This window comes from Chionomys nivalis, chromosome 13 (assembly GCF_950005125.1).
Source record: "Chionomys nivalis chromosome 13, mChiNiv1.1, whole genome shotgun sequence".
Taxonomy (NCBI): Eukaryota; Metazoa; Chordata; class Mammalia; order Rodentia; family Cricetidae; genus Chionomys; species Chionomys nivalis.
Window position 1 is genome coordinate 54,894,154 of NC_080098.1, and position 25,882 is coordinate 54,920,035.

Genomic DNA, 25,882 nt, shown 5'->3' on the forward strand with positions numbered 1-25,882 from the left:
ATTATATTTTTATGTCTCTCAATGATGCTTTAGACATTGTAATTCTTCCTTAATTTGAAAGAAAGCATTAAAAGTTTCTCAGAGTCTGTGAAAGTCATTATGGATAATGTTCTTGATTCAGTTTTGGTTACACAAACCAGAACCTTGCAGAATGTGAACTTTATTAAATTTAATATAAAGTCGAGAAAATTGACAGTTTTTTTTTTAACCTTTACATTTTCTCTAACAAAACTGACATCAACTACATAATAAAAGATATGAAAATAATTAGGGAAAAATATACTTTAAAAAACACTCCTAACCGTCTACATTACACATCAGTTCCTATACTTTTCTCTTTATTCACCTATATGAATATGAATTATTTGTTACACACTTTTGTTAATAGGAGAGAAATAAATCTTTTATCACAGTGACACCTGCTGGTCTTAGTGTATAAATTTCAGATTCTAGTGGAAGACAGATTCTCTGGTGTTGAAACTTCTTAAGAGGCTGAGCATGTTATTCACACCCACAGTTCTGGTGTTTGAAGGGTAGAGTGAAGGATCAGACATTCAAGATCATCCTTAGCTATGTAGCAAGTTCCAGGACAGTTTGTGACACAGTAGACTTTGCCCAAAATAAAACTAAACATAAACAACGCCAATAGACATATCAAGAGGGGTTGTAGGGATGACATGAACACAAAGCCCCAAGCCTACACAGAAAACTCTAGGCAACAAAGGAATGGTGAGAACGGGAGAAAGTCTTCCCAGGAAAGAGCACACCAACTGGCTTTCCAACACCAAATGGTCAGTTCTGAAAACATACACACAAGTAATGTAATGCAGACGGTGCAGATTGTATCTATATATTTAAAAATACACACACACATACAGACGTACATACATACACCCCAATAATTAAAAAAAAGGCAGCATGAATTCGAAAGAGAGCAAGAATTGATACATGGAAGGAAGGGAAGGGAGAAATGATATAATTAAATTATAATTTCAAAAAATAATTATGTAACAGAAAACTTATTTATTTAAAAAAATTTTTCTAAAACTTTATTTAACTTTATTTCATGTGCATTGGTATAATGATGTCAGATTCTCTTGAACTGTAGCTATAGACAGCTGCGAGCTGCCATGTGGGTGCTGGGAATTGAACCTGGGTCTTCAGGAGGAGCAGTCAGTGCTCTTAACCACTGAGCCATCTCACCAGCCCCAGAAAACTTTTTAAACAAAATCTTTTTGCATGAAGAATTTCTAAATTTTATAACAATGATTTCACTGTAACTACATGATCCATTTCTTTAGTACACACCTCTGAAAAGACTGCACAGGTACTTCTGATGACATCAAATTTTTAAATGATGAATTTCATGATTTTTCTTTTCAAATTCTCTACAAATTCCACTTTAAGGAAAAATAATTAAATCTTACTATTTGTAGACAATTTTCTCAAGAATTTTATGTTGAGAGCTGGGAATATAGTTCAGTGGTAAAGAACTTGCCTAGCATGTGTGAGGTCTTAGGTTAGATTATCCAGCATCGCAACGAAAACAAAAGCGAAGTTAATGTTAGCAGTGTGAGCAAGTTCACCAAGAATGGGATCCATGTGGAGCAAACTGAAGCCCAGTCTAGCTGGCCAAACACACTGACTTCCTTTATGGTGAAATTTCAGTCCTACATAGTGATAACATTTGCTCTGATGGTTGACAACTACGCGTGCCTGATCTCACTGAATGTTCTTTTGTTAAATTTAAACGGGAGAGGATGGCAGCAAGGAGTGATGCAAAGCGCATATCCACGCTCTCTTCATTTTTTTTATATCTTTGTTTATTTACTTGGCGCACGTGTGCGTGTGCCACAGAGCACATGTGGAGGTCAGAGGACAACTGGTGACAGCTGAGTTCTCTCCTTCCATCACGTGGGTCCCAGGCATTGATCTTAGGTGGTCAGGTGTGGTGACAAGCTCCTTGACCCACTGAGCCATCTCTCGAGCCCCTGTCCCTTCTAATTTAAAAATGGAATGGACAACATTATTCTTGTTGGCCGAAGAGGGACCTGGTGGCCATAGGACCGTGCATTCCAGTGAGGAATCCCTCACACTCTCCTCCTGTCAGCGAACGTGTGCCATCTGATCGAGGGACTGTCTGCGCTTGGTGACTGAATCATGTACAGGCCTTTAACAACTGTCTCGTAACCAAGGCTATACACACCGCCAGCGGGGTTCTGATGTATGCACAGACACTGTAGGATGACCGAACTGGGCTTACTAACATATCTTTCACCTTCTGTGACATCCTATGCTGAACTCCAGCCTCACGACCCAGTGAATGGTCGAATAATAGTAAACATCTTTAATACTGTAGAATGTTCTAGAAAAACAAACTTCACAATACTGCATTAAGCTATGTAAATTATTAAGAAAAATTGGGATCTACCCATAAAACAGATTTTAAAGTCTACCTGATATAGTATTTGTTCTTAGCTCAGAGCCTTTAAAAGATCAAGTGAGTACTTCCTGGTTATGAGGATACAATGAGATCAAATTACATAAGGCACTGAGAAGTCATCTAAGCCGTAATACAAATCAATTGCTATTTCCTTACCGTGAGCTGGTTTTGACTATTTCATAGAGTGCCTGAACCTTGAGTTTTGGTAAGGACAGAATGTTAGCATGCAGTGTTCCTATGGACTTACTGCCCCACGAAAAGTATCACATCTGAAAACCTAAGCTTTTCCCTCCTGTTTAAGGAGCACAAGTGTAAGCAGCCGAGTTTCGCTTTCCTATCATGGGAGCAGTCCTGGAGAAGCACTGTCTGTAGCATGAGCCCTAGGAAGGACAGCCAGAGGGTGGTAACTCTCCCACCCTCGTCCCCACCAGACCTTGAGCTACATCGTCAATCAACTGCCAACATGCATGAGACAGCTATAAAACCTCTGTAAGGTATGCTTAGTTTTAAATGTTATCTTGCCACAACCAGAATTGATGGAGCGGTTCACGGTGGAATAGTCTGGACCAGGTCTGCCCGAGTGTGTCTGTGAGGTTTTGTAGCTGGGCCCTGACTTACATGAATGAGGAAATCAAGCAGGCAGTGTGGCTACATTCCTCTCTCTCTGCTCTTGCGGACGTGATGTGACTAGTCCTTGAGAGCCTGCTCTGACTCCTCCAAATGATGGGCTGTCACCTGGCACTGTGAGCTGAAATAAACCCTTGTCCCTGAGCTGTCACCTGGCACTGTGAGCTGAAATAAACCCTTCTCCCTGAGCTGTTTTTTGAAGTGTTTCATCACAGAAACAGAATGCAGCTAGAACAAAACGGATACAGATTAAACTACTAAAACATACATGTTAGGAAAGGACAGCTTCAGGGACTGAGGCTGGAGTTCAGTTAGTACAATGCTTCCCTAGCATGAATGAAGCCCTGGGTGCTACATAAACGGAGCATGGTGGTATATATCTGTATAACCTTGGCATCTGGGAGGTGAAGACAAGGTTCAAGGCTACCCTTGGCTGCACAATGAGTTCTAGGAGCCCTCATTTCAAAAAACAAAACAAAACCCTCAAATCAAACAAGCAAATAAAACAAACAAAGGTTCATATATTCTGGATGAACTAATATTTGAAGTAGTTTCCAGTTAAATTTAGATATAGAACTCCATACCTATGGTAGTAGCCTGGGCCTTTTCACGAACCACAATAAAGCCCTAAAAACTGAAGGCATCTAAGGTTATGTATTCAGGTAAGTCACGCAGGTTTAAGAAATTGCACTAAAAACCATATTACTCATTTTGTATGCATGCGTGTACATGTGTGTGCGTGCAGGTCAGAGGACAACTTGCAGGGGTTGGTTCTCTCCCTCTACCATGTTCCTGGGGACTGAACTCAGGTCAGCAGCCCTGGCATCCTGCTGCAGGGCCATTTCACCAACCCATTATGGAGACTTAGAATAAGACTATTGTACTCATTTTGACTTTCATTAACTTATGAATAGCAAAAAAATACAGTAGAAATAGATACAATCAAATCTGTTCATGAATAAGAAGCAAAATAATAGAAACTCTTTGGCACAAATATCAAAAGAAACAAACATATTCTTTTTGTAGGAAATTTTAATGTGGCAAAATTGTCACATACTTCCTTAGCCGTTTCCATACACAGAGATCTCTGGCTATAGAATACCCTGAAAAAATTCTACAAGAAATGATCTAATTCTTTATTCAAAGCTGAGTTCATGGGAAGTTAATGAAAACGACTGGAGCTGATCTGGGAGACAACACAATTCTACAGGGTAACTGAGCTCTGGTACGAGAGCTGTCCTGGAGGTGTCCCTTCCCTTCTGGCTAGAAGGATCTGGGTTTCAAGCAGCCGTGCCTACATGAGTGACAAGAATAAAAGGCATGGATGGTGGCAGTCTACAGTCTACTTTGGTTGTCATAGGGTGGTTTGCTCAACCAAAGGAAACTACCCTTCTCAGACCTAGCAGCCATGATATCAAAGATCGAGTCACTTGCGATGAGGTCTCTCTTCCTGGCTATCAGACAGCCAGTGTTGCTTCTTGCTATACCCTCACGTGACCTTTTCCCCTATGCTCACTGGGTTAGAAAGAGCAAAACAGGAACACATGTTCTGGGGTCTCTGTCTCTTCCTACACACACTTCAGTCTTTTTCTTTCTCTTTCCTTTTGCTACAAAAAGATCAAATCTTCATGCCAGGGCTGAAAAGGGCAGCTGCAGGTCACAGTGGGTATTGCAGGCTCAACTCTTTCCTCTATGCCTCGGTTCCCCAGGCACCAATCAGCCGACATTGAGAGGCAGCAGATCTCGCTCCTGTACAGGACAGGTGAGAACTTACAACTTGTTTTATACACAGGGGTAAAGGGGATATGGTCTGGGGCTTGCAGTGTTGTGAGGGAGTAACTGGTGGTGCTAGGAAAGAGGAGAATCTTGAAAGTCACCCAGGGAGGACCAAGGTGTGCTGATCACATGGACAGGTGTCATTTCAGAAGTAACAAGAAAAGACGAGGAGGAAGAAAATAATTGCCACCCTGCAACTGCACCCTGACAGCTTTCCACATAAGCTGTGGGTAAGTCTGGGCAGACAGTGCGCAGAACTGAGAGGGCAGTCAAACAAGATGGAACTAAGATTCTAGGTTTCTAAGTTGAGGAGGAAATCAGACACTCTAAGAGCTTTCATGTTGAATGGGGGAAGAACAGGAAATTTAGGTTTCGAGTACTAATGCAGGTGAGCATGAAAGATAAAAACTGAGCATTCAACTTCGAAGCTAAAGAGAAGTCCATGGGAAAACAATCTATCCAAAACAAGGCAAGAAAATGGAGGGCTGTGAAAAAGCAGGAAAGATGGGACAAAACACGAAAATAAAATGTAAGGCTGAGTTTGGTTGTCAGAATCCATACAGCAGAAGGGAGAACTGACTCCCATAGGTTATCCTTTGACATCTACATATGTGGTGGTTTGTCCTCCCCCAATAGATAAATGCTAAAAGTTTAAAATAATATAAGTAAATCCTAATATATTAGTAGTTTTAAGAAGTATAAATGGATTACACTTTATAGTTAAGAAAACCAGGAAAAAAAAAACTCCAGTTAGTTTTTGAACCACATCTAGTTGGGGCTGAATGTACTTAGCAACAAAGCCCCAAAACACATAAAACAAAAATTAATAGTTAGTTTTAGGGATAAAATAGTAAACCCAACAGGAAAGGAAATTCTAACATCCTGCAGAATCTAAAGGGTCACACAGAAGGAAAGGGACAGAAGTCCTGTACGTAACAGGCCTGGCCTAAGATACCTGGCTGCAAGTGCACGTTTTCCACGCACTATGAACAGTTGTGAAACAGACCGTATCTTCACTAATGCAAACCCTAACAAATCTCAACAATTCAATTGCATATGTATCTATTCTCTGATTAGACATCAACTATAGGAGGAATCAATAATAAAAACAAAATTTAAAATCTATCAGTTAGGAACAAAAAAGAAAATGTCACATGTCAAGGTGAAATTAATTACAACACTTACACTCAAATCACCATTTCCTAACGGTTTAAAATTATAACACATTATTTCGTTTGACTGTTAGAATCCTGTGAGCCACACATAACCACAGTGTCTCTGTTCAACATAGCACAAATGTAAATTATGCAACTGAATTATTTAAATAAAAATATGTAACAAAGTTGACTTGGAGAGGAAGAAGAGGAGAAGTGTTCACCACTGAACACGACAACAGGAAGGCAAAGCAACTGACCCTTAACAGTGCTGGAGGAAACTGAGTGCAGGAACAAGAAAGCTTAGACACCGTCTTGGTCTGCTCTCCTTACAAAGATGTGTGCTGTATACAAATTGAGGAGATAAAGTACTTATTAGTCTGTGATGCACGGAAAGCACCAGAAACCTTTGCTGTGTTATGTGTCGAGTGAGCACAGTACACACGCCCACCCGCACACAGAATTCTGATTTGATAGCAGCTATTAATGCTGTGGCGGTCACTAACGACATTCCAAAGAGTGCCTATGATACAAAGGGGTTTTTTACTTGTGGCCCCTCCCTTCCATTTTCACATGTTGGCTATTTTTGGAAATGTTTTTCCATCCACCAAAAGAGAATTAAGAAAATTCTAGCATGCTTCTGTGTCAGCAAGTGCTCTTTCAGCCCAGGGACCAGAGGATGATTGATGAGCCTGTCAGGCCTACAGTAGCAGACAGAGAAAGTTGGCAGAAGTTCAGTGTTACTGAAAGAAGTCTCAAATACTTATTTCATCTCTTCTATTAGCTTTAATCACATTTCAGCATGAGCCAAGAATGAAGCTTTCACAGTCGGCCATACATTCACACAGGCAAGCATTGTCAATTTTCTGCAGTGAAAACACTGGTATCATGAGAGTGAGGTATTTTCTTTCTTACCTTTCTTGACTGAAGAGCAACAGAAACTACTAGAAAGACTCACTCGCACCTCAAATCCACTGGCTGCATGCATGTCTGTTTAATTTATAGCAAATGAAACTCAACATGGTTCTTGGATTAGATTAAGGGCAAGTGTGTAATGATCACAGTGGTGATGGACAGTGGTGTTCCATTGGGACACACCTGCTAGAGGATGGACATTAATACAAAGGGGATTCACCTCTAACACAGATCATCTGCTGCGTGGATGGACATTTCTGGTCTGCCCAGAGTCAGTCTTACATGGTTCTGGAGGGACTCCATGCGGACTCTGCTGACTATCTACTGAGCAGCTGAAGCATGCACAGATGCTGTTCCTTAAAGAGCCCACACAAAGCAAAATGGACACAAAATGGGAGGGGGGTACTATGGGCAGGATGATGATCCTTGGAGAGGCTAAATGTCAAAATACATTTTGGTGGGATTTTTCTCCTAAGCATAATTTAGAAGATGAAAATATTAAATGCTATAAGGCATGTGTTTTGTCACCCAGCAAAACACACAGTATTGTGTTGTTCTGCAAAATCTGGTGTCTCCAAGTAAGTTGTTCAAAGCCCACCATGGCATCTCTGTCACAAGAGGAGCTGTTCTGACCCTTCCCCAAGGATGCTGTGACAGGTAGCTGTCACACCTGCCATTTAATCCACAATAATAAACCCTTTACCCTTGGTGACAATGAAGTGGACTCTTGGAGAACTGTGCACACAGCAATCTGAGCTAATCACCGAAAAGACCAAATCTGACTCGTTACGCATCAGTTCCGTTTTCACTCTTCTTCAGATGATCACATTCAGGCACGTAATCACTCTTCTTCCAGTGGACATTTATCCGGCTCCAGAAGTTTCTCTCTTCAGACCTAGGAGTGCCACTGCGTATTTTTCTAAGCTTGCAGAAGAGGCTCTGTGGTTGGTAGAAAGATTTGGGGGAAGCCAGTGCCTTCTCATTCATCTGTCCCTGTAGATCAGATTCTTAAAATGTAGAAAACTTTGCTAGGTCCTTCTCCATTGCGGCATACTGCTCCCTGAGCCTTTCCATGGCTCTTCTGTGCTCATCGTCCACTTCAGCTCGGCGCTGTGGCTGTTCTTTCAGGAACTCCTCCCACTGGAGCAGACGCTGCTTCTCACTAGCTGTCAAGTGGTCATGAATCACCTGAGAAAAGAGAGCATGAAAGCCACATAGCATCTTTTGCACATATGCAGATGACACAACTGAATGCTGTCACCTGACAGCTATTGTAACAAGCAGCAGATAGTCACAGTGCTAAAAGTGCATGACTGTTTCAGTACGCATTAAGAACAGATGCATGAGCTCTGTAATCCCAACACTTGGGAGGCTAAGGCTGGAGGGTCACTTTTAGTTCAAGACCAGCCTGGGGTACAGAGTGACCTTGCCTTATAAGTAAATGAATGAACGAATGAATAAATAAATAAATGTATGATATTAGAAGTATTTGAAACTTTCCTTATTATAAGTGAACATGGACACTCACATTTCTAGAATTTCTAAAACGCTCAGTGTCTTTATGGTGCCAGGGATCTGAACCCAGAGCCTAGAGATCCCTGGGCTGGTGCTCCACCACCAGCTGTCTCCAGGGCTTCTAGCATCATAAATGACAAAAATTCAAGTCATCTTCACCCTTTTATTTCTTTCAAGGTTCTCATTAACTATAGATAGTTTTTTTTGTTTGTTTGTTTTGGTTTGGTTTTTGGTTTTTTGAGACAGGGTTTTTTTTGTGTAACATCTCTGGTTGTCCCAGAGCTCATTTTGTAAACCAGGCTGGCCTCAAACTCAGAGACTCACCTACCTGTCTCCAAGTGCTGGGATTAAAGGTGTGCGCCACGATGCCTAGCAACTACATATAGTTTTAATCAAGTCTAAAAAAATACATATTGAAGTATCACTGCAAGAAGTTAAATTTTCTGTCTTACATTTTCTGATACATTAAAAAGAATCACATGTTAGCAGTCACTGTAGGAGATTTCAAGACATCTCAAGGTTCAGTCTAGTTTTAAAGTGATCACCACCTCATGTCAAATATCTAAGTTGTTTTCAGGATGGTGTTCATTTCTGTAACTACAAAGGTTTGCTTTCTTTTGAGTATCATAAAATACAGATATAATATTGTAAAAAGAAAAAAAAGGGATTTGGACTCCGTCTATGAAACAAACCACCAGAATCTATACAGAACATGAAGTCCTTCTAGATTCCTGAATACCAATTCCAAAGGGTCCAAGAGATTCCCCAAATAATACAGGCTACTGCTGTTGTCCATAGTTGCTTCCCAGAGCTTGAAGGTAAATCTGAATTGCTGAAGATGCTACATATGTCAGATAGGACTTGGGAGACTTGAGTCTCCCTGATGTACTATGTAAGCTGTCCAAAGAGGAAAGCATCTGATGCCTATGGATCACATCAATGATTAACGTGGAAGACAACCTTAAGGTGCAATAGCAGCACTCACATCTTGGCTGTAACCAACAGCAGTCTAACTTATCCTTATGCCCTCAGGCAAGTGTAGCTCTTACTCCTGACCAAAGAAGCTCTCTTTGCAGCAGATGAGAACTATTACAGAATACCACTGGTCAAAATGCAGAGAACAACTGACCACAGGGTACCCAACCCCAATTAATACATCTACAGTACTACCTCTACCTTAAGACTCAGAGAACATCTTAGAAGAGGAGGTGGGAAAATTGTTAAGAGTCAGAGGACCAGAAAGTCTGCTGTGGAACTATATCTCCTAGAAACAACAAGGAAACTACACACATGAAATCTCAATAATATGACTATCTAAACAAGACCCAAACAAGATAATACCAGTTGACATGCTAACATGGAAGGGGAAAAAACTCATGATGCCTCGGCCCCAGACAAAGAACTATAGGCAACAAAAGCTGAGAGTAGGAGAATTAGACTTTCCAAGGATGAGCTCCCTAATTGGTTGTTCAATACCAAGCAGTCAACCCTGAAACTATTAACACTCAATAGATCCAGCAGGTTGCATTTATTTATTTACATGTATATATCGGAAAAAGAAGCCATGAATTTAACAGGGAATGAGGGGGTGCCTAGGAAGGATTGGAGGAAATGATGTAACTATATTTTACTTTAAAATTTTAAAAATTGAAAAAAAGGTGTCAGAGAACAGACTTTGACCTTGAATGACAGCACCATTACTAGAAGAATGGTGACTGTTTCTGACAGTTTATACTTTCTGGGGCCTCTACAAAGGCCAGTACATTCTCAGTGCCTATGAAATGAACCCCAGAACTAGTCGCTTGGCAAAACTTACCCACTTCTAAAATTGCCTCTTGTAAACCATACTATCTCATTTTCAGACAAATGAACGAAGGCTTAAGGAAAGACCCTTGTCCCTCCACTGTCCCTTATCTAATAGCTGGGCTGCTGAGTCACGGTCACGGAGACCCATGCCTTTCCTACCAAGGGCTGCATACCAGGTCTCGGGAAAGGCGGTTTTACAGAGGCTGCTAACCTCTGTAAAAAAGCTCTGGCTATAGGTTTTCTGCCAAGTTGTCCAATGTTGTCAAGAACCTGAAGTCTTTAAGTGGGAATTAAATGAGTCTGAAGATGTGGTTTTAGTTCCATGTTCCCCTAAAAATACGCTGCACGGTGCATTAGGATGCGAACAGGCAGTAGAGAGTGGAAAGGGAGGGCCACATGAGGGTGCTACTCCAAGAGATTTGAGAAATAATTTAAACAACCATTTTAATACTTTATTGTTTTAAGCTGTTAATCTTACAGGTTGGAATTCTCTAAAAACTGAACAAAATAGGAGGAGTTTATGACATTAGCTTGAAGAAATTTTTGTAAAAAGAAAACAAAACTACAAAAACCGTGACAGTCTAAAAAATACTAAGAAGAGATAACATAAACACACTTCATGAAAATGAAACCTGTTCAACTTGATTTATTTATTGTGTGCCCCCTTGTCAGTCTGAATTCTTCTTTTTAATAAATACAGGGAATAGTAACACACATGCTCAGATGTCAGTTTTCTCCTTTCTTTGTAACTGAAAAGCAATCACTGGCTTAGCTGGCCTTTTGATGTGTTCCATAAGGAAGCTGCCTGGGCTGCCCTCCTGCCAGACAACATCCAAGTCAGTGCAGCTCAACAGAGAGAAATACAGACCTGGGAGGAGGCACGACAGCTTCATTTAAAATTCAGGATCCCCCACCACCAACATCAAGACACTGCGCAAGGTAAAAGTTTCTTTGGCCTAAAGAACTGAAGAAAATTATACTTTGTGTTCATAAATAAAGTTTATGAATACTGGAGGCAATGTCTGCCAAGTTCCTAGCTTAGTGCCTGAGGAACTTAATAAAAGATAAATATTATTATATAAGTCACAATAAGCTTCTAAAAAGCATACCACACCAATGTTTATCCCCCAGCCAGCTAAAAGTGTGTTTCTTAATTTTAATACCATAGTTTTCAATTTTAAGCCATAGGGTTTTGTAATAACTCAGACAACACAGGTGTCTCGGGCACAACCACAGTCCTCCCACCTTTGTGTTCAATTCATCGCACCTGACGTAGTCACTGTTGACCAGATGGCTGCTCGAAAAGATTCTTAGGAAGGCCAGCATAAAGATCAAAGATGAGCATTTCTAGTCGTAAAGGAAAGAAGGTGTGTGCATGTGCAGTCAGTGGAGCTGGAGGTAGAGGAGGTTGTGAGCGGCACTGTGTCATGATGGGAACTGAACTCTGCTCCTCTGTAAGAGCAATATGTGTTCTGTCTTTTTGATTTTTTATTTATTTATATTTATATGTATGTGTGTGTCTGAGTAGATGTTACGTGTGTGTGGGTCCCCTGGAGACAGAAAGAGGTGCTGGATTCCTGGAGCTGAAGTGACAAGCAGGTCCGAGCTGCCTGAAGTGAGTGCTGAAACTTAAACTCAGGTCCTCTGGAGGCGGGGGGCTCCTTACCACTGAGTACCCTCCCCAGTCCAAAAGTGGTATGCCTCTTCAATCCTGAACCACTTCCCCAGCCCCAAGGACCTCTGTTCTGTAGTGCAGAATACTGTGACTAAAGACATACACATACCCAACTAGCATTCTGCTATCCGTCAGATCATTCCTTGAACTCAAGGCCCAGGTGACCATTAAGTTGAAAACTGACAGTTCCCAACCCAAATGAAGATCTTTTGTGGCTTTCCTACCAAGGAGTTCCTGAAGTCACTCCACTTAGCTCCTGCCTAATCTCCTGCTTTAAATACATTAGCTATATGCTCATGTGCTGACAATTCTGTAAGTGCACACTTGCAAGCTAGAGAAAAAAAAACCTGTAAGGTGTAGCTAAAAATACTGCCATTTTCAGAAGACACTGGGCATAAGCATCCAACATTTCACACATTCCAACCAGACACTGGTGTCTGAGACAGCGCCAGAAGAGGGAGGGGTTCGTCAATGGGGTAGGAGGAAACACTATAGCACAGGGGCAGAGAGGAGTGAACACTCCAACACAGGACCCCAGGGAATCTGGAATAGAACATGGCACAGTATTTACCTCTCCATCTTCTGCTACGGTAAATACTACAGTCACCTAAACTTTTGCATTTTAAATAATACTCAATTTTATAGAAGATAGACCTAAAACATGATATACTTCAAAAAAGACAAGAACATGGAATATAGGTTTTTAAAGGCAACCAAAGTCGTAAAATACTGTGCTTAAATATAAAAACTTAAGATTTGTGGTAATTATAGCTAAACATTAATATTAGATTTGCGTCTCAAAAAAGAGATATAGAATTGCCATATAATTCAGAATTCCACTTTGGAATATTTGCCTTAAAGAAGTAAAGGGAAGGGCATGAATAATACTGTAAACCTACCCATGTCAATGGCAGTATTATTAGGGCAGCCAAGGGTTTACCCAGGTGTTCACAGAAAGATACAGATTCTTCAAGTGTAGTGTGAGTGTGTGTACATGTATGCACACAAATGTAGTGTGTGGATATACACATATAGTTATATATGCATAATTGTATAACCATCCATCCTTTAAAAGGACAAAACTTCGGCAGCATACTATTATGTGAACAAGCCTTGAAAACCAACTCAAGAAATAAGTCATCTTGAGCTAGGGATATAGTTCAGTTGGTTAGAGTGCTTGTCTGGCATGCATAAGATCATGGGTTTAATCTCCAGCATCACCAAAATCCAAACCAAATAACAACAACAAAAAAAAAACCCCAAAACAAACAAACAAAAACCAAACAAACCTGGACTGGAGACAGGTACCTGAAATTCTAACACTCAGGAGGTAGAAGCAGAAGGTAAAAAGTTCAAGGTCATCCTCTGCTACACATCAAGTTTGAGACCACACTCAACTATATAGTGAGTTCAAGGACCACCTGAGTACACTTTTATTATGATATAACTCATAAAGACAGAAAGTAGAATGCTGGATGCCAGGCATGGAGTAGATGATGAATTAGTGTTAACAAGTACTGAGTTTCATGGCTTGGAAAATTAGTCAGTGGGCTACATCTGTGCAGCCAAAGTGAATAGCTATAATGATATCATCTTTATCTACTTGGAAGTAAGAGTAATAATAAATTGGCTTATGACAGTACCACATTAGAGACATTTAAGTAGAAAATGATCCTGAAACTAATGTATATCTAAAACCAAGTCTATGAATAAAGCCTGGTCACACAGGAGAAACATTTTTGCATGTATTAGTTTAAGTCAGTAGTTCTTGTCATCTTTAAGAGTTGTTTGGCATGGGGACACAGGATGAAAGAGAGATGCTATGGCAACTAGAGGGCAAAGGCCAATGCCAAGGAAAGCGCCATGGAGACCCCATCATGCTTGTGGTCTACAGTGCCAGCAGCACCAAGGCTGAGGAACTCTACTAAGGGAAAATTCTTAACAGGTCAACTGAGGTTGGGAAGGTCTTTTGGAAGCCAACATGGCAGGTAAGACCTATCTATAATCCTAGTACTCAGAGGCCAGCCTGAGGGGTTCTGGTGAGATCCTGCATCAGGAAGGTTTGGAATATCTGTCAGTAATACACATGATGTTGCATTTACACAAGCTTTACATGGGCACAGAGGAAATGACTTCAGAAAGAAGTATCACTATAAAAACTATTAAAGCTATTTTACATGGAGCAATATGTACTCATGTTACTTTGTATTTTCTAATTCTATCAAGAACAATGGTTATTTTCAAATTTAATCAAGAACGAGGCATCATGTAATGTCACTGCTCTCTTGACAATATCGTAAAGGAAGCTAGCTAAAGTTAGTAAATGTCTGTGGTCGAGATGAAACAGAAGCTCACTGGGGTGGCTAGCCAGGGCTGCCAAAGTGGATGTGTGTACACGGACCAAGTTTACGCTCTGACAGCCATTCCCGGCCACCTCACCTCTCCATGGCCTGCTGGTGAGAGCAAGTGGATTTCATGAGCCAACTGTATTTATTTCACTATTCTGTCAGTGCCCGGAATACAACTCTGTATTAGGGTAGTTCTTAAGACATGCTAGACAACTGCAGAATGCGCATATATTGTTCTTTTGAATGTACTTTTAGATATCAATTGTGGGAAATGTGATCTGGACAAACGATGCTTATCAATTTACTTCCCACAGAATTCCACAAATTGTCTTAACATAAAAGAATTACTGATTAATGGCAACAGCCTATTTTATTCCATTACTACTCCCATCTTTCTTTGTTTTAGAGCCTTTCAAATACATAAAACGTGGCCAACAGGATAACCCAAGGCAACAACTAACATCAGGCAGGAAAGTGCAAAAAGAGGTCATTTTTCATCTGTACACACTCGCTGTCCAAGGAGCTAAGCTTCACCCTTATGACAAAAGTGTGCATGTGCGTGTATGTGTGTGTGTGTGTGTGTGTGTGTGAGTGTACACATATCTACTAAAACCTCGGCTTTGTCAGACTTTCATGAGGAAGTGGGGTGGCAGTAAAAATGAAACAAGCAACTTTAAGGACCTGCAGCCATACACTTCCAATGCTCTGATAATTAGGTAAGTATAATACTGAAAAAAATTAGGACTTAGATTAAAATCTCAGTAAGAATGTAAGGACTTTTCACTTGCTGCTAGTCTGTGAAAATGCACCTCTTTCATTACTTCAAGAGTGCTAACTTACTAAACTATCTGAGGGGAATAATCAGAGTAGCTCCTTATAAATGCAAGGCCCACTGACTCTATACTAATTCTTGGTGAAACAGCATTTCAGTATATTCAAAAATATTAATTTTTAAAGCCAGGCACAGTGCAGAAGTCTAAACCACAGAACGTGGGAACTACAGGCAGGAAGATCAGGAGTTTAAGGCTATCCTTTGCTACACAGCAAGCATAGGACCAGCTTGGGTAATATATATTAGATTCTGTCTCAAAACAAACAAAATGTGCAGCCGGAATTCTCCCAGATATTTTGTTTCTCAAAAACAAAAATGCCCCTGTGCCCCAGTAACAAAGTGTGCAGCACAGGACTCAGGACCCTCCACTCTCCCCAGAGCTGTCACCTGGATGTCCACCTTGGCTGGACACTAGTTTCTTCCATCTTTTGTCTTTCCTTATGTCATCTTCCTTACCCTCTAACAGCCGTCCTCTACCCACCAGCAACTGGATTCTTACTTGCCAGTCAGGTTGGGCGTGGACGGCCATGACTTCCTAAGCATTCCTTTCGCTAAGGTCACACAAGGCTCCAGTAACTTGACTATAGCACAGCCTTTGGCCTACTTTCTATTAGTATTTGTGGTTTATGACTCCTGGATTTTGGGTCCCTGAGTCTATAAATTGCCTTAATCATAACAAATAAGTGTTTATCTCCTGGTGGCAGCTGGTAAAGAACAGGATTAACTGTTTCTAGAGGATATGTCCACCCCCCGGCATATCCACTCCAGTCCTTGCCTCCACTTCACTCAGCACTATTCTGTCATTCAGCTGATGAGCCCAAGATCAACGAGACCCTTTCTGGGCACAAGGAATTGAAGAAGATACCAGATGTCCATCTCTGGCCTCCAGAAGCACAAATGCCCAGAGAAGTGCCTGCATACCCTTCAACATACACAAATAAACATTTAAAAAGAAGATGATGATGGCACCACCATGTTTCCAACACATCTTAGTGTTTTAGCCATCTTTACATCTTTTCCCCCTGTATAGTTGTTAGCGTATGAGTTGTTTTATGTGGACATGTATTTGTGCATCATGTGAATGCAGTGCCCGAGAAGGCCAGAAGAGGGCACTGGGCCCCCAGGGACCAGAGTTACCTATAATTGTGAGCCAGTCTGGTGGAAGAGCAGCCAGTGCTGAGCCATCTCTCCAGCCCCATCCTTAAGTTGTTTTTTAAAATGTCAGCATATCAGAAATGTCAGAAAATGAACTTAGAGAACTCTTGGACTGAAAATAAATGCTAATAAAATAACAGATGTCAAGAATTATATGCTCTTTGCTCAAGTTACCTATTTTTACCTTTTCTCGTTCCTGTTCTCTCTGTTGGAGTCTGCAGATGGAGTCGTTGGCTGCTTGCACTGAAATAAAACAGACAGTGGGGTTTCAATGGCAATTTAAGCCTTTACAGTCTGAGTCCCTCTGCTCCTCCTTTTGTTCTGATTTATGGGGCTGTTCTCTCACAAGCAAGGCTTGACAGCTGCACATCCTCCAGAGCTTTCCGCTCCCTCTTCCCGCATTTCCTGTCTTGTAGCTCACCCCGGATGCTGCTACAACATCCACCTCTCCTCAGCTTGAAAATACATAGGATCATTTCCATTCATTAAGAACCAAAATTCTAATAAACAGTGAGCACCCATAAATTCAAAATGCTCTCAAATCTAAAATTTTCAGAGTGCTGTTGTGATGGCACAAGTGGAAACCACACCTCATGTGGCGGGTCTCAGGAAAGACTCTGGTCATACAATATTACAAAACCACTCCCAGACTGATAGGAATCCCCGAGTTCCTCGAATCCTTGGGCAGTCGTGACTGGTTGTGTGTCTTTTTGCTTGTCCACTGATTCCACACACACTGCAGAGCCTGCTAACATGCCAGGCTCTGCTCTTGCTGTACACCCTGCCCCCAGCTCCTCATCTTACAAGTCCTGCCTTTGCAACCAAATATTTGTTCTGGCCACACCAACCTCTTCACTCTTCTTCAATATGCCAAGCATACTCCCACCACAGGGCTTCTTCACTGCTACTGTCCTGGAACATTTTTCTGTTAAGTTGGGAGCTTAGGCCCCAGCCCCTTGCATCTATCCTAGCCCCCTGACCCTGAGAGTTAGCACTCTGGACTCCAAATCCCAGCAGGCCAGGTCCTAACCGCTTTGGGGGTGGGGTGGGGGGGCGGGAGGTCAGGACCACTCCCAAGAGTATTTAAGTGAACTCCCAAAACACATGGTCTCTTTTTCTTCCTACCAGTGGTTGCATTTGCGGCCCCTCGAGGCCACCCAAGAGCGCAGAAACTCCCATTAAACCTGGATATTTCTTAATTTGGCTTGTTTTGATTTGGCTTGATTGGGAATTTGTGTCGGCAGAGAGCTCATGTTAGGAAAATATTCTTAACATTTTCTTCTCAATTTTCCTGCAAGTCTCTTGTGTCATTTTACAAATGAGGATAGATATGTTCATTCACCAGAAAGCACAGTAAACATGCCTGATATTACATTTTATTAATAAGAATCAAGTACTGAGGGCAGAGACAGTCGAGCCAAAACGCCAAGACCCAGGTTTAATGAGAGACCTGTAGGACAGTCTGGTCTACAGAGTGAGTTCCAGAGCCAGGAAAGGCCCTGGCTCTGAAGGACAAACAAGAACAAAAGAGCAGTTCTTCGCACAGCAGCAGGGATGGCAGGCTGAGCACCTTACTCTCTGTGCTGCCCTCCCTTTCCAATAATCAAAGTGTTTTTAGTTGTGAAATACCTTCAGCAGAAGCACAGCCCTACAGGGTCGCCTTCTTACAGCTGCTGCAGCTGGAAGCCACCTACTGTCTGCCTTCCTTCCCGTGCCCAGGCCCGATCAGATCAGGACACACGCCCACGCCAGGGCAGGGCTGTGACTCCTTCAGAAGTCTGTGACCTCCACCTCCCCTCATGTTCAGAAGCTGCATCACCAGTGACTAGTAACAAACTTTGCTAGATCACGGGTGACATCTTAGGACTGAGGATTAGCTTCCCAGGTTTTTTTTTCTTAACAAAAAATATGAAAACAAAATGAGAGGCGCTGATTAGATCCGCCTTCTTTCTGTGGCAGTGAGTATGATATCATCGTTCCTAAGTATGGTACTATCATTTCCTGTTTGTCTTTTTTCCTTCCTGGCTCTATGAACGGAACTTAAAAATCTGATTTTCTGTATTCTTTGTATTTCTGGAACACTCTGAGTGCAATTTAAAAGAAAAGTTGTGGACCATGCCACTTTTGCTGTCCCCTGTCACGGCCCCTCCCCCAGACTATACTTACATCATTCTCCCCTCCCCTTTCCTCCCTCCAAATCTCCCACACACACCCTTTGTTCTCTTCCAAATCCATAGCCTCTTTGTCCATTGTTTTTACAGGCATCTATCTATAGCCATATATAGATAGATACATACATACATATATATTCCTAAATATAATCTACACAATCTGTATATGTATAATGTTAGTTATATGTATGTTTTCAGGGCTGACCATTTAGTATTGAATAATCAACTGGTGTGCTCTTCTCTGGAAAGGCTGTTTCTCCCACTCTCAGTGTCCCTTAGCTGCCTTTGTTCTTTGTGTACAGTTGAAGCCTTGTGGGCTGTTCCCCATTAACTTTGGCATGTCTACTGGTGTGTCCATGTTCAGTTCATGTATAGGCAGTCATGCTGATGAGACATTACTGGTGCAGCTTTTGACATTACTAGAAGACATAGTCTCATAGCAAACTCCCTGATCCCCTGGCTCTTACAGTCTTTCTGCCCCTTTTTCTTCAATGTTTCCTGACCTTTCGGTTCAGAAGTGTTGTATAGATGTATCCAATGGGACTAGGCTCTACAGATCTGCAATTTGATTGGCTGTGATTTTCTGTGGTAGTCTCTATCTCTATTGTAGGAAGTTTCCTTGATGAGGCAGTGAAGACTACAATTACCTGTGGATTGCCACAGACTTTAAAAACTTCCTTCAGATGCATGACAAGCCTACAACTCTGTTCCTCTACAGAACTGTCTCCATATTTGGAAAGAACATTTGGGTTCAGAACTTGATTCCCTGTGAAGTTATTCACATTCCAGCCACTTAGAGACAAAACAGAAAAGGCCTTTGTTTTTTTAAATTTCATTTTGTACATATGTGCAGGCATGTGAGCCCCGACAGGCCAAAGGACAACTCTGTAGCTGTTTCTCTGAGACTACTATGTGGGTTCTAGGGATTGAACTCAGGTTGCCAGCAAGTGTCTTTCCCCACTGAGCCATCTCAAGCTCAGAAAAGGCTTTTCTAAACTTATGCAATCTGTCTTTCTAAAATCTAAATAAAACAACCACCTGACTACTCTAAACATTCCCTTCCTTCATGGTCAGTGAGAACATGAGAAGACCCATTTCATAGGGGCTTCTCCTCATTTCATATCAGTTTCTAGCTACACCCTTCAGTAGGAAGCACTCTCTTTGGCTAGCTGTGCCAGGAAGCTGTACTGACTTGTGAAAAATAACAGTAACTTTCCAAGTGGCCCCACCTGAGATAGGGTCTCAAGTAGCCAAGGTCGCCCTCATTCTCACTATATAGCCAGGGATGACCTTGAATTCCTGATGCTCTTGCTTTAGCCTGCCTCCTGCATGCTGTGCTACAGGGCTGGCAAACTTGCTACACAGGGTAAATGCTTTCAATTTACAAAAGGTTACTGAAGGAGATTAATACCCTTACAGAATTACTATGCTGCACTTAGCTAGCAATGTCTTAATCTGTCTCATATAAGAGGGAAACAAATGTTATCGTTATGTCTATGTGTGAGCTTCAACACCACACAGCAGCAATATCTCAGACTAGCATTAGAACAGATGACAGCTGTGCTCTCAGCCACTGTTTTCAAATGGGTAATTAGAGATCAGCAAGAAGGTGCTAAACACTGATTGGGTGATAGACAATGGCGGAAGTCCCTGAGCACATGGATTTCTGTTTTAGTACAGAAGATGGGGCAATACACAGATAAGTATTTAGCATGTCAGGTGGTAGCAGATGTATAGATTAAAATGCAAGGCAGAGAGTGTAGCAATGCCAAAAGGAGGGGTATGGGTGATGTTAGGGAGGCCAAGAAAGCTCTTACAGTTGATGTCTGAGCAGAGACTTGCAGGAAACCTGAGGGAATGTTCTAGGGGGAGCAGGAAGTGCAAGGCCCTGTGGTGGGAGTGTGCTTGGCATATTAGAAAGAGTGAGGAGGTCAGTATGGCCAGAGCACAGCAAGAGAAAAAGAAAATGGCAGGGTATGAAGTAAGAGTAGGGGATCAATGCAGAAGCCTCCAGACTATTAGAGAATTTCACTTTTATTCTACAGAAGGTGAGAAGATTTTGACACAGTAATGACCAAACCTGACATATCCTATGTGGAGAGCAGCCTACAGGGAGGAAAGAGAAGCAAAGATGAGTCATGAAGCTACTTGAAGGACCCATGAGAGGGATGGCAGTGGCTTACACCACGGTGGGAGCAGCCAGAGTGGTGGGCAGGATGTTCTTTTATACTCCCAAAGCTGAGCCAGTCTGAAGGTTGCTGTGGACGGGCTGCACTGAGATGCTCACAGACATCTGAGCACAGACTCTGGATTCTCAAGGGAGGGAAGAGGGCTGTAGACCAGGCTGAAAACAAGTAGGACATTGATTAGCATACAGAGAACATTTAAAGCTATGAGATCGGCAATGATAAACATGAGGTAAGGGCAGAGCAGGAAGGAAGAAGGGACAGAGGAAGGAGGGGAATAGTGAAGAGACTAGAGAGATAGGTAGTGGAAGGGAAAGAGGAGGCAGGCAAGAGAGAAAGGAGGAGTAAGAGGGAGGTGTGGACAAGGCTTTTAGCTAGGTGAGTGGTGATGCCAACTCTGAAAGCAGAATGCAGCTGGGAAGAGAAGTCTGGCCCCAGTTACGTTACACAGAAGTGCCTGTTTGAGCCCTTAGACTAGGATACAGGAGTTTGGCATGCAGGTGAGTGGTCCGTGCTGAGCATGCCATCACAGAGTGGAATACAAAAGACACCTGAAACTGTGATTATGACCGAGAAGACACAGAGGCACCCCAGTGGTGTCAGCCACAGGGCTCGGAGATGGCACCACAGTTAAGTGCACTTGCTGTTCTTATAGACCACCTGGGGTCGGTTCCCAGCACCAACAGAATGACTCACAATCACCTTTAACTCCAGTTCCAATGCCCTCTTCTGGCTCTGAAAGCTCCTACACACACATAGTGCACACACATACAAGTTGGTGGTACACATGCACACACACACACATACACACACACTAAACAAATATTTTTAAAAAATTAAAGTTGGCTGTAAATAAGAACTGCTGAAGTAGACTGAGGGAGAGAACTGTGTTGGAGGAAGAAGCCCGAGAGTGATGACCCAGTAGAAGATGCACATCCCGAAAGCCTGGAGGTGGAACTCAGCTGGCAGAGCGCTAGTGTAGCACATACAGCCCTGGATCCACCCGCCCATCCGCAGCACTCATGACGTACAGGCTGGTCGTCCTACCATGCAGGAGGTGAAGGCAGGAGGATCACAAGTTCAAGGGCATCCTTAGCTATACAGGGAGTTCAAGGCCAGTCTGGGCTGTATGAAATCCTGAAGAAATGTTTTACAAAGTGGCATCCTGAAGCTAAATTTGAGTATTGGTGTCCGAAGAGCTTGTTTTGCACAGCAGCTCTTCCTGTGATCATGGGAGAAGCCACGAACATTAAACCACTATATATTTTAGTTTCTTCAACAATGAAGTAGAAATGATAATAAACACTTTTTTATTATATTAGGATAGTTGACATAACCTGTAACAACAGAAGTCAGGAGGTTGAGGAGGAAGGATTACCATGAGTGCAAACTACCCTGGGCTACATACCCAAATCCTGTCTCAAAAGCAAAACAAAACCAAAGGCTGGTGAAGATTCCAATGAGTGAAGCCCAAGAGTATTAGTATTTTAGTGATGGGAGTGGTGACCCAAACCTATAATCCCAGCACTCAGGAGGGTAGGCAAGAGGATAAAGAATCTGAGGCTAGCTTGGGCTACATAGCAAGTTCTAGTAAATACTGAGACTCCAAAATACACCCTAACCAACTCACCTATAAAAATTTAGTTTGAGAAAACAAGTTCAAGAAAATTTTAGAACTTTAAGATTGCTTTAATTTGTAGGAATATAACTGAAAGTGAGAAAAGAGCAGAATATGAGACAAGCAAGGCAAGATGCCTCTTCTTAAAACCAGCAGGGAAAGCAACAGCACCCCTATGGTTTGCCTTGCTACCTAAAGAACATTGTTTTAGTAAGAGACAAATGTGATGATAAAAAGCAATGAAACAGAAAATGAGACTGCAAAGCTAAAGAAATGCGTGAGCTCGGCAGCAGCATCAGATGCAATAAATAAGGCAGAAAAAGAAAGGGTCCTGGCATGGTGCACACAAGGGTAAACCCAGCTCTCAGGAGGCTGGGACAGGAGGATTGCCACAGTTTTGAGGACAATTTGGGCTATATGGGAGAGCCCTGTCTCTAAACCAAAACCAAATAAAATCAAAACAAACAGGGACTGGGTAGTGTACGCAAGAACAGTTGTCATCTTTCCCGGAGAGGCAAATAGCTAAGACAACACAAACAGGGAGAAGAACGTGGGTGCACCTTCTAAAGGCTTCACATCATTACTCTCCCTAGCACAAGCTTCCAGTAACGTCTGCCTGTCCTGCAAAAGCATTTGTCTTCAGTTATTACCTTTGGTTTTAATCTCATTTTTTGATCTGTTAAAATGTAAATGAATTTTTAAAACTTTAACTTGAAAATTATGCAGCCCATTCCTATCAAATGTCCCCCTCATCTGTAACCCCAATTTCTTCTCTTTAATCATCCAGCTGTCACTCATCAAGCCACTCTCCATTCTGCTATACATGGAGACAGCTGGAATCAAGTTCACCACAGTTAAGAAGCAATGTTATTTATGCAACTACTTACTATAATATATTACATTCTTCCTTTCATTTAAAGCTTTCTTGCTGGTTGTACAAGCAGCAGTAAGTACATCCACAGCACGTGAGACCCTGGGCTCAGGCCTCAAAACCAAAGAAAATGAATTTTTTATCTTACTCTCCCACCCTTTCTTTCTCTCTGTCTCTCTCTCTTTTTTTAAACAGGGTCTGACTTTTAGATTAGGCTCACTATGTGCCACAAGCTTGCTTCAAATTTCTAGCAACTCTCCTGTCTCAAGCTCCCAAATGCTAAGGTTACAGGTATAAGCCACCATGCCTGGTTTTCTTTTTGTCTTATTAATAATACCTTTTGCTTTTAAATAATATAAAGTCATCATGCTTCAGAAGAGGAGATGGGTGAGGGAACATTCCCATAGTGTGGCCACGTCTGGCTATATGAGTAGGGAATCTGTAGGCTTCCTGTCCTTACTTGAAAACCTGCTGAAATTCAGAAGCTTATTAAATAATTGATAAGCAGGACACAGACACTTGTGTCTTCAGAACAGGATGGCTAGATGTTCTTCCCTTAGGAGGTGCCTTCTTATGCCTTTTTGTGGTTTCTGATGAGCACAGACAGAGCTTACCCAGCCCTAGGACACTCTGCCCAAGTGAGCAAGGTCTGCATCTGTAGGGTTTCAACCATGAGTTCCAGGAGATGAAGATGGTTCTAAGGACAGGCACAGAAGTACACACCTACCACTCTTGATGCTCTATTTAGATGAGAAAATATTCCACATGGAAGCTTGTTTTAATGATTTTACAAAAGTGAAAAGAAGCATGGTAGCACGGGGTTAAAACATCAAGCTTTACAAAATAACTCTGCTAGGGGGATGACAGCTGGACCCAGGTTAATTTTTAAAACTATCCAGTTTGCAGGTACAACATTATTTCCATTAGAGCCACGAGACTTAGCAAACTCGGCCTAAGAAAACCCCAATGCTAGAGTCCTTCTACCACAGCTTCTCCGGTGGCCAGCGGAGAAGAGCTTCTCCCATGGCCAGCGGAGAAGAGCTTCACCCGTGGCCAGCGGAGAAGAGCTTCACCTGTGGCTAGTGGAGAAGAGCTTCTCCCGTGGCTAGCGGAGAAGAGCTTCACCCGTGGCTAGCGGAGAAGAGCTTCATGGCCACAGTCAAGTTTCTCACACTAACATTATGCCCCAGAATACTTCAGAGGCCAGATCCCTTATCACTAGGATGTGATGCTTCCAGTCAAGGAAACCTACTTTTGGTTCAGATTCTAAATTACTGGTAAAACTTTCTGACATCATTAGGAAGGACCGAGAGCAGAATAACTTCAGTCTAAAGAGAAAACCAGTCACACAACTGCCCATCGTTTCTCACTGTGTCTTATTCAACAGCTTTAGAGTTCCCGTGTCAGAGTTCTTCTCAATTCCTGTCTGAGCATTCCAACTGACAGTAACCATGGGAGGGGGAGGGCTCAGCTGGTAAAGCACACACAAGATGAAGAACTGGTTGATCCTCAGTGTCCACATAGAAAAGCCAGGCACAGTGGGGCACACCTGTATTCTCAGCACTGGGGAGGCAGACACTAGACTAGTCAGCTAGTCTAGCTTACTCAGAGAGCCCCAGGTCCTAGTGAGAGATTCTCTCTTAAGAAGCAAGGTGGAATGACCCCGAGCTGACCCCTGGCCTCCATGTACACATGTGCAGAGGAACTCCCCCACCGCTCTTGCAGCAAACTACCTAGAATGCTTGTTTGTCGGTTAGCGGTGCAGCAGTGTGAACAGAGAACAAACAGTGTGAAAAAGCCTAATGTCAATTTTTTTTAAAGTTTTTTTCTGCTGTTTTACATGAAGAAATCAAATGTGATCTTGGGATATTTTCAACTTCATAGTACACATGACCCTCATGAGACTGTACTGCTAACTGAGGGCTCTTTACTGTCTCCCTCACAGGCTGGCTTTGTTCCCTCCCTCACAGTTAGGTTGGCTTCGTCCCCCTCCCTCACAGGCTGGCTCCATCTTGTGCTTCAGTCATTCTCTCTCCGTGGACAAGCTGCAAGTTCTTAGTGTAGACATCTAAGGAAATGCCTTGATGTTATTCTGCAAGCCTAATTTTAACATCAGACACCCGCTACAAGTTTCTTTTATGATAAAGTCTAATATTAAAAAACACTAACAATTATTCTTCTGTTACCTCTTCTCTGTTTAATGCAGAAACTGATAAAATACAAACATTTATGTAGGAGATTTTGTTTTTGTTTTTTCTGGCAAACAACCAAAAGTTCTCAAAGTCCATTTGAAAAGGAAACTCATTTCCTGGTCATCATATATTTTCTTGGAGAGAAAATTTAAATTTTTTTAAGATAAAAAGCATGAATTTTCTCTTGTCCTAAAGAGCTCATCTTGTGAAATGATTGTACACACATCTTCCTTTGGATACTAATGGCAACGACATCATGACCACACTGGGCAACCACTGTCTGTGGCTGGGCTGCCCTCTGGTGAGGCCCAGTCAAGAACACTCTCCTCCCCTCTGCAACAACACTCAGGAGAATATGCTTGGGCATGGGGGCATCTGAGATCAAGGCTGCAGGAGCAGCTGGACTTACGTTTCTGCAGGGTCTCCTCCAGACCATCCTTCATTGTCTCTCTGCATTTGGGAAGCATGCGCTCATTTGTTTCCTCGATCATATTCTTCAAGTTCTCAAGAACTCGCAATTCGCGAAGGCCACGTTTTTCCTATTAAGAAAAGGTAAATGAGTAGTATACTGCAGGTCTCAGCAGTCACTCCTGCACTT

The 25,882-nt window shown here is 42.2% G+C and overlaps 1 protein-coding gene across 2 annotated transcripts in view; it reads right to left on the reverse strand.

Annotated features, from left to right (window-relative positions):
• Bloc1s5 (biogenesis of lysosomal organelles complex 1 subunit 5) overlaps positions 1-25,882 on the reverse strand; it is a 112,766-nt gene that overhangs the window by 70,884 nt on the left and 16,000 nt on the right. The window contains exons 3-5 of one of the 2 annotated variants that reach the window (XM_057787976.1): positions 25,694-25,823; positions 16,431-16,489; positions 150-8,103 (exon numbers count right to left, since the gene is read on the reverse strand). In XM_057787976.1, coding sequence (XP_057643959.1) covers positions 7,924-8,103; positions 16,431-16,489; positions 25,694-25,823 — 369 coding nt within the window. In that variant the 3' untranslated portion in view covers positions 150-7,923. Of the gene's footprint in view, positions 1-149; positions 8,104-16,430; positions 16,490-25,693; positions 25,824-25,882 lie in introns of those variants that run through there. The other variant, XM_057787975.1, reaches the window with a different exon arrangement.